At 41.9% G+C, this 10,079-nt stretch overlaps 1 protein-coding gene across 1 annotated transcript in view; it reads left to right on the forward strand.

The window, feature by feature from the left end:
• klf8 (Kruppel like factor 8) overlaps positions 1-10,079 on the forward strand; it is a 56,850-nt gene that overhangs the window by 20,955 nt on the left and 25,816 nt on the right. The window contains 2 exon segments of the mRNA XM_063894943.1: positions 6,140-6,337; positions 6,339-6,479. Of these exon segments, the coding sequence (XP_063751013.1) occupies positions 6,140-6,337; positions 6,339-6,479 (339 nt within the window).

The following is a 10,079-nucleotide window of genomic DNA, read 5'->3' on the forward strand; positions in this document are numbered from 1 at the left end:
TTGATGCACCAATTCGTCGGAGGCGAACCAGACGGCTTTGGACGAGACCTGGGAGAACCGCGTGGACTTGGTGTTGTGTGGCAGTGTTTCACACCACCACCTAGCCACATGCAGACCCCCCCCCCCCCCCCCCCCGCAACTTTTGCGTTTTCTATTCAGATCGTTTCCGTGTAAACATGGTCTTACTGTTTGCATGAAGGGCTTCAAGCAGTACAGTTCATCTAATCAGAATAATGTATTTTTTACAGAAAATATTGAGTTTTGTGGCAGTTCGTCCGTTTCTGAATGGAACAAATATATAAATAAAAACATTTATACAATATAAAATGAAATACTATATATATATATATACACTTGGAATCTTGGAATCTGGCCGGGTCAGAGAGAGGTTAGTTCTGTCTGTCTGTCTGTCTGTCTGTCTGTCCCTCCCCCTCCTCTCCTCCCCCACCCTCACTTCCTGTGGTGGGATCACAGGCACGGTCACACCCACCCCACCCTTTTAATTCCTGGAACTCCACAGTGGGACCCTTGCACACACACACACACACACACACACACACACACACACACACACACACACACACACACACACACACACACACACACACACACACACACACTCAGTCTCTCACTACTTGTTAATGCTCCTTTTCTTCACAACACACTCTCTCTCTCTCCTGGCTCCCTCTCTGTAGTCCTGCTCCTTGACTGCCTGTTTGCCGGCAGATGTGGATCAAGTCGGCTTTGCCAGAGATTCTCAGTGTTTGCTTCTTCTTGTACTCTGGGTGTGTTTTTTTTTTATCCTTCAGAAAGTTCAGACGACTTAGAATTTCAATTTGGAGTGTTTCTCCTTTGATCTACTGCTTACACATCTCCGTCTGAGCTCCACCTAGCCTGAGCTCCACATTAGATTTAAACAAATGCTGAGGAATCATTCCCAAATCCTCTCTGATCCAGGTCTGCCTCCAGCACTTTATTCCCCCAGGAGCTGAATTACTCTGGACTCTGTAAACAACATGTGTCAACATATCTTAAGTGTGGTTCTTTTAATCGGAAATTGTCCTTTCTAAACCCAAATGTGTGTTAGGAAAAGATCAAACATGGAGAATACCAAACTGCTGGGTTTGAAAGCCTTTAAAAAAGTTAGTAGCTTCTTCAAAGCCGCTGCTGGAGTTTTGTGCTTGAGCTGAGCCGGTTTCTATCCAGCAGACCAAAACAAATCATCCCTCCTGAAGACAGTCTGACTCACCTAGAATTGTCAACAATGACACCTTTCCGACTAAAAGACGCTCTTCGGCTCATGCCTGTCAAACACTTCCTCTGATTTATTCTACGTTTGCAAAAATCCCTCCATTATCTTGTAAAAGAGGCTCTATTTCCTGTAGTGAGTTGTATCATTTTTAGTGCATGTAAATGGTCTGCAGAGGCTAAAATCCCTGTGTTTCCTCTCTCCCCCCCCCACTCCTTTGTATACTTCTGTAAAATAGTCACATCCCTATACACTCACGCTTCTATCGGCTAGCCCTGCAACACATTGTACGTGATAGGCTAAGGGGTGGGACCTCTCTAAGCAGTTGACCAATCACAACAGAGCCAGTTGCAGCACAGGCAGGATTAGACAAATTAAGAGCTTTTTAAACATTAAAGCATGGAGACATGTCCCAGTAGAGACACTACACACAAATAGGACCTTAAAATGAGCAGAATATGTCCTCTTTATGGCTTGAGGGGGGGAAAGACGTTTGCATTGTGTGAGCAACAGCAGCAGATCACTGGTGGCATTTTCTCTGTCGGGCACATTTACATCTTGATGAGACATCAACAGGAGGTGATGAGGATGTCTGATAGATGATGGGATGCTACCTCCTCAGAGTGTGCAGGTTCAACATGAAAGACAGAGGAAAGAGGCCAATCACAGAGGAAAACATATGGTAACGAGAACAGTTTGGAAACCAATCCCCTTAAAAGTGATGTGAAAGAGAGAGACCATGTCGGAAAATAAGAGAACGGACTTCACAGGAGGTTCAGAGTTTCTCTCTCTTCACATCCTGTTCAATTCTTGGAATCCACAGACCTTAACGTGTTTCCACTATCGAGCTACAATTTGCATATAGCTACGTATTTGAGTGTTGCATAATGTTTCCTGTCCTGTAATCGGTGATGTACAAAGTACTTCAGCCATATTTTTTTCAAATACTCTGGTACAAGTAAATGTCCTGTACACAGTGTGTTGATTGAGTATATATGCATCAAAACATTTATTGAAAATGGCACCACATAGTACATTTCTGCTTCATGACTATTGATGCATTCATGTGTTCATCACAGCTGGTGAAGGGCAGAGGGGGGAGAAGTACTCAGGACATGTACTCGAGTAAAAGTAGAAGTACTCAGAACTTTGAGAAAAAGTAGAAGTACTCAGATCTTGTACTTGAGTAAAAGTAGAAGAACTCAGGTCTTGTAAAAGTAGAAGTACTCAGGTCTTGTACTTGAGTGAAAGTAAAAGTACTCAGGTCTTGTACTTGAGTAAAAGTAGAAGTACTCAGGTCTTGTACTTGAGTAAAAGTAGAAGTACTCAGATGTTGTACTTGAGTAAAAGTAGAAGTACTCAGGTCTTGTACTTGAGTAAAAGTAGAAGAACTCAGGTCTTGTAAAAGTAGAAGTACTCAGGTCTTGTACTTGAGTAAAAGTAGAAGTACTCAGATCTTGTACTTGAGTAAAGTAGAAGTACTCAGATCTTGTACTTGAGTAAAAGTAGAAGTACTCAGGTCTTGTACTTGAGTAAAGTAGAAGTACCAGAGTGTAGGAATACTCTGTCACAGTAAAAGTATTCTAAATGTTCCTCCAGTGAAAGTAGAAAGTACTCTCCTCTAAATGTACTTAAAGTAGCAACAGTAAAAGTAGTCATTGTCTGATTGGTCCATTTCAGAATAATATCTCTGATATGTTTTATAATGATTGATCATTAAAGTGTATTGTGGATTTACTCCAGGTGTATGTAAAGTATTTGAAAGTGATAATCCTATTGTTTATCATTAATCTTTATCTGTAAAGAAAGGTATTAAATAAAGGTAGTCGAGTAAATGTACAATATAAACTTCTGAACTGTAGTGGAATAGAAGTACAAAGTAGCTTAAAGTTGAAATACTCTAGTAAAGTACCTCCAAATTGTACTTAAGTCAGTACTTGAGGATCCAGTTGTACTTACTTGATATTTTAGCCAATAATTATATAAAAAGCTGTTTTATTAGTTAATGATTGGGTCTTATAATTTGTGTTTGTAAATTAGCTAAAGCTGTCAAATAAATGCAGGGGAGTAAAAGTATAAGGTAGCATAAATTGTAAATACGCAAAGAAGTAGTTCCTCAGAATTGTAGGGAGCTTTGTTATTGGATTAATGTCGAGTAAAAGTACTCACATTATATTTGTTTAGCTGATGCTTTAAAGTGCATCTACTTCCTTATAACAGGAACTCCACACGTTGCCAGACTTAATAATGTATTACCATTTCAGAGCAGCTGTAGTTGGAAATCATCTTGGTGTGTAAATAAAATAAATCAATAGATTCACTACAAACTAATCTTTGAGCTGCAGTGCATTGTGGGCCGTATTCTGCTCCTGTTGACACATTTCCAGGACCTAATGTTGCCCTTATTTCTTTCAGATGGCTTTAAAACATCTGCTATAAAATTACGCCGCACAATAAAGAGAGATGAAGTAAAGCAGGAGACACTCTGAGATATTTCAGGGAGGTTGTTTGTAATTTGAGACCCCGGTTGCCGGTTGGGGGGAAGGTGTGGAGTGAAGCTGCTTTTACCTTTGTTTTGACACACAGAGGGGGCTCTGTCCCATCACAATGGGACTGAGACCAGCATGTGTCCTCTGTGTCTGTGTGTGTGTGTGTGTGTGTGTGTGTGTGTGTGTGGGAGGGGTGGTGTTGCAGCCACACCCAGGCTGATTGGCTGAGGCCACACCTCACTGTGGAATCCATTGCTTGGACACATGTAGGCTTGCAAAACTACAGAAAACAACCAGAAAATGTTGTTGGATTAACTGGATTTACCTTCAAGGCTTCTCTCAGCACTGGATTCAGGATAAAGAAGGACAATCAGCTCTGTGGCGATGCTTATTAGCAATATCTGGAGTACAGTAAGTACATTTAGATTGGGTTAATGGAGGAAAATGGTGCTCCAATGGTCCTATTTCCTGAGTTAGTCAGAGTGTGGTGTGTTCAGGAGCTGTGAGTCGTCCTGTGGAAACAACACGGACCCAGCAGAGAGGATATTTAGTGTTTTGTTTCTCAGATCGCTTGAAAAAATTGGTTTTCCAGTTGTTGTTTCCACGTGAATTTACTCATCTGACCCCACATGGATGTTTAGTTTGTGTATCAGATCTGTGATTGGTGGAGACATATACTGAATCAACAAGGCGCTCTTTATTTGAGTAATGTGCATAGTCTACTTTCTGTTTTGGAATCAGTTTCTCGAGGCATGTGGCTGTAAAGGTGTTCGCTGTATTTCCCACAATATGCAGCGAGTTAGTGTCCTCACTGCAGACAGGAAGTGGAGCGCTATCTTTGATCTTTTTTCTGTGAGAAAGACAGAAAAGCTGTGCAGGCCTTTCACCGTCACTTCCTGTCTGTAGCGCGCTCACACAGGAAGTTGTGATCAGCACTAAAGTGTGCTCGATGGGTCAGTGTGGCGATCAGTTTCAACACTCTCTCAAAGTCACGGTTCTTTTTTTGGAAAGTTCCACTGAAGAGCTGCCTGTAACCACATTCGCATCAGCTGAGCTTAAAGGGGAAGAGAAAAAAAAAACGGGAGGGAAGTCATCTGTTTTACAACTTCCACATGTCCAGAGAAGCAGTTTTTTTTTGCTGTAGGTCATGACCCCCGGTGGACCGTAAATCAGAGGAGACCAGAAGACCGTTATTAGATGTCATATCTGGGTTTTAAGGGATAGGGAAGGTACACCCTCAATGAAGTGTTTCTTGAGCAGAATATTAGATTTTCAGATCATTCAAGTCATATTTCGGCTCCCAAGAAATCTTCTTTATATTCTCTACATGATCTGATCTGTTTTGAGTCTTAATGCTGGTCATTTTTGAAATATTTAAGAGTACACAGCATTTTCAGACAGTTTGAATCAATTCCTGATGGAGATCTCTTTCAAAACCACAGGCAGATTGAAATGGATTTTCTGTCTAAATTATTCTCACTACATTTTGATTCCTTTCATCCACCAGCTGTAGTTATTATTTGTGATAGTAGTTGGGTAATAGTTGATTGCCTACCCTACAATGCCTTTATATATTTGGCAAATATTTTACATTTTCAGCTCAAATATGAATAATTTCTTCCACAATTTGCTAATTCTAAAACACAATCTCACAGTACATTTGGTCTGAAAAAGAAAGTGGACATGGAGGGAAAATGGAGACAGAAAAAGGCAGAGAAGGGGTGTGTGCATTTCTAGAAGTGTGTGTGTCCCTTTGCCTCGGCACTCCCCTCTCTAGCTCTCTATGCATGTGTGTGTGTGTGTCTCTCTCTCGCTCGGCTTCCAGATAAGGGTGTGTCCGCCTGCCTGCACTGAAAGCGAGGGAGGGGTCAGTTCACGGCTACTCCTCCCTGCTCTCCCTTGCTCTCTGTTATTTCTCTTTCACTCTCATTCCCTCACTGGCAGCCTCAGGATTAGGCCTTTTGTCTCTCTCTCTCTGTGCCTTTCATTTTCTATCTTTTTTTTTTTAAAAGCAGAATGTGTGTGTGTTTTTACCCCCCTCTTCTGGCAGTGGGTTTCATTTAGCCATCTTTTAGAGCTGAGGTAATCATGCTTTCACTCTCTCCAAACTCTAGCATTTCCTGTCTATCCTACCTGTCTTCCTCCTCACATTTTCTTTCCTCCTCTTCCTCTCCCCCTGGCCCACTTCCCTCCCCATTCCTTCCTGAAATCTTCTAGCAAATCCCTTCCTTTCACCCTCTCCCCTGGCCTGGAAGTTTTGGCTTTTTTCCACATTGTTCTCACCCTTCCTTCCCCCTGTTTTTCTGCCATTTCTCCCCAACCCCCTCCCTAATCACCTTCCTTCTCCTTCCTCTCTGGATCATGGATCCCTCTCACCTTGTATCTTTTCCTCCTCCTCCAGTGCCAGTCAACTCCTAAGCAGAAGAAGAGTGCCGCCGGCGGCCAGAGGAAGCAGAGGAGCGCGGCCAAGCAGAGCAACCTGAAGCAACAGCCGCCGCCGCCATCAGCATCCCCGCCGCCGCCGGAAGAGGAGGAGAAGCAGGAGGAAGAGGAGGACAGGCAGGAGGAAGAGGAGGAGCCGGCCACCAGGCCTCGGCCTGCCAAAGGAGGAAGAGGAAGTGTGTGAGGAAGTGTGCGAGGAAGTGGCGACACCCTCTGTGGAGGCGAAGGAGGAAGAGGAGGAGGTAGCAGTCATGCCCTCGGTACAGATCAAACCAGAGCCGGAGGAGATGGAGTGCACGGTGAGGAGGAGGAGGGGGAGGGCTGTGATTGGCTGATAGATTAGAGGAGGGTGTGGTTGATAAGACATATGTGATCATGTAAGGTTAAACTGTAAAGGACACCGGAGGAGGATTTATTCATTTGCTGAAGCGGCAGGATGATAAATACAGGAAGTGCAGTCTGAGTGACAGACGCGTTTGAAGCTTCAACTCACCGATTAGATAAGATATACTTTATTGATTCACGATAAGCACTGGTTTGTCCCAGCAGTGTGTGAACAAGGTATCACACATGAATTAACAAATAAAATAGAAACAATTACGGACAGTGTACAAGAATTAAAACATAGACTAAAAATCTAAAATATTCAGTAAAACCAAATACATATTTTCTCAGAAGAAAATAAATGTATTCAGAAAATATCCAGATCAAATTAGGATACTTTCTAATATATCAATCTATTAAGGGACAGAAACAGAGTGAGGCAACGGGAGGAGGATACAACAGAAGGAAGTATACATAAATATAAATGTCAACAGGGAAAGATATGTCTCTATTGAGTCTATCTTTATGGAAAACACAATATAAATCAATACAAGTTTGAAAACAGCGTGAGGAATGTGCACTTCATTTGGACAGCAGGCTTCTTCCTGTGTGTGTGTGTGTGTGTTGTGTGTGTCTGTGTCTGTGTGTGTGTGTGTGCAGCCAGACTATGATCTGACACTGATCAGCTTTAAGTCACTTAGGATGTCTGATGAACCTCCACAACCTAACGTCCACGATAAACTCTGTTAGACACGTCTCGTCTTTTAGAGGTTTCTAAACTGACCGCTCTTTACAGCGGCCCGTAAATAATTTATTTTAAACACACTTTCAGGTTGTTCGCATTCAAAGCTTGTGGAAAACTTGTAAAGAGAAAGAAGCACAAAGACGTCAAAAGAAAAAGGGACAAGCTCTTGCACAAAAACTACTTAAATTGATTCTTGCTTTTCATTCCAACGATCAGAGACCGTGAATAAGTCTGACTGTATCTGCTGAAATAATGTGTGCATTAAGGGGAGGCATGATGAGCACAGTGTGCAGCTCTCCTCTCTTAAGCCCTAAAGAAAAGGGCGTTGTCACATCTGATTGGCCGAGAGGGGGAAATGCTAAGCTGCTCTGGATTCTTAATTGGCAGCCGACAGGTGATCTGAATCGACTCCAATAGGCTCAGGGAGAACCTGACGCTCAGCTGAAATGAATCAACAGGGAAAATACAAGAATAAAGCAATAAATGTTAACAGGGACCTATTTTCTGTCTTTTCAATGTAACATATTCTCAAACTTGATGGTAGAATGTGAGTTGTGTCATTGACGGAGACTATATATGTTGCTTATTGTGTCAAATGGGCATTTCATATCGTCTTATATCTAGCAGACAGCTGAATTGAAACAAACCAAAGCCCTATTGTGTCAGAGTTTCCGCATATATCATAACGTTGGCAATACAAGGGATATAATATTCTGATGAAACAGCCATACTTACCACTGAGCTTTCATACCAGAAAGAACAGCTTTCATTCAACTGTTTTCCCAATTAACTAATCAATCTGTGAAACGTTATAAAAATGGCAGGCCACACCTTCCAAGAAAACAGGATCACGTCTTCAAATAGCTAGAGTGTTAGGCAGATTTGAGACTGGCCTGTAGCGGTGGATGAATAAATGGAACTATAGTTGAAAAAAGCTTGTCTTCTTATTCTAGATGAAAGAAGATTGCATTTGAAAAGATCAAGATGAGTCTTTCTTTTGAAAGTGAGACGCCTGAAGTGCTGGTTGTCCTGAAAAATTGCTTTACACTTTACACAAATAGACATGTGATGTTGACATGTCGCCGCTGTGTATTGGAAGCAGCGGAGACAACCTTTTTGTTTGTTTTAATCCTGAGCGACTCTCTGAGGCGGGTCAGAGGTCACGGCAGTGCCCTGACAAGCCACTGTGTGAATGATTTAGAGGAGATTAAAACCTCGCCTTAAACCCTTTTTATTTCTCAGCATTAAAACATTTCAGTCTGCCTTTTTAAAGAAGCTAATTCAGAGCACAGGGATGCAACATTTTTCCTTCAGACTTGACCATCTTGTTAATCAGGGTGTGCCATCTTTCAGTTAACTTCTCCCTTTTTTAAATGACTTAATAGTATCTCAGAATAACCTGTCTCAAGATTTGGGTCGTGTTAATAAAGGTGACAAAATAGCACAGTTAGTTAACGTCCATATGTGTAGGTCGGTCTTATCTTAGCTGGTTATTTTCAGTCTTTGTATGACAGATGTATTCATGATTCTGCACTGACTTTTGCCGGTGCATTTTACATCTTATAGTACCCCAACATTTTCCAGATCTATTTTAAACTATGCATTTTATTGACAGACACTTCTTTCTGGAGGAACTCACAGAAGACATCATGACTTTGTGTGGATAATGTGTGTGCATGCTTTTGTTACCTGATCGTATGCACATTACTTTTATAGGCTAAACGTTGTTGTTGTTTTGGGCTTGTCCATCATTAAGAGGCCTGCACATCACATTGATAATGACAGGAGGTTTCAGTCCTTTGATGTAAATTATTGACTCCATTGTGTGCGTTCAATGTGGATTATAGCTTTTCAGAATTTAAAATAATCTGTAATTAAGTGTTGAAGTCTGCCTGTTGACTTCTGAGAGGCGAAATTAAGTCGTAAAAGCCCATATTTGTGAGTGTTTGCCTTCCTGCTGGTTGCTGTTATTCATTGCGAGGGACACAATGATTATTGGGGACTATAATTCTGAATGAATGTGATCATAAGCAATACAAACTTTGGGGAGTGTTTGTGTGCGTGGCCACGGTTGGATGGCAGCACATGTCAGGCGTGTTGCTACACCTGTTGATGGATGCCCATGAACCCTGACTTAATTGGAGAAAGATAAGGGTACAGAATAAAGGGTGCAGAGGTAATGACGAGCCGAAGCCTGTCGGGAGTCACATGCACGCCATAGCAACCATTAAAACCCAGCCTACGTACAGAGGATAGGGTGCAGGGTGGGAGAGGTATGAAGAGAGAGGAATCAGCTGGAAGTGTAACATTAAAACCAAAACACTATGAAGCGAGGAGACAGATAAGGAACGAGTGCAGATGGAGAGAGATGACATTGCAGGGAAGGTGAAGAGGGTGTGGACGGCTAGATAAGCAATGGATGCACGTATTCTTTCCCATTATGTCATCCCAGTTAGCTCTTAGCAAGTACATGCTAACAGAGACTAGCTGCTCACATGGGTTTTCATTTGGAAAGCTAACCAGCTGTTTTATTGAAACTGAAAGACCAGTGGAGAGATGTTTCTTTTTTTCTGTAGCTACTCAGTCAGTTGAAAAGTATTGTCAAATATTGTCTTTAGGAGATTGGCTTGGCAATGAGAACACACAGATCATAATCCCGTTCTCCATGCTAATACTTTAGCTTCAACTTTGTTAGTGTCATATTGAGAGTTTTCATCTCAAGTTTTTTGGTTGTTTTTTCGGTGGCACTTACCTGGAAACGACAGGATATATTCTAATGTCAGCCAATCAGCAACTGGTTAGATGAAAAGCTGTGATTTTGATTTGTTTT

The sequence above is a fragment of the Eleginops maclovinus genome, chromosome 11 (genome assembly GCF_036324505.1).
Source record: "Eleginops maclovinus isolate JMC-PN-2008 ecotype Puerto Natales chromosome 11, JC_Emac_rtc_rv5, whole genome shotgun sequence".
NCBI lineage: Eukaryota > Metazoa > Chordata > Actinopteri > Perciformes > Eleginopidae > Eleginops > Eleginops maclovinus.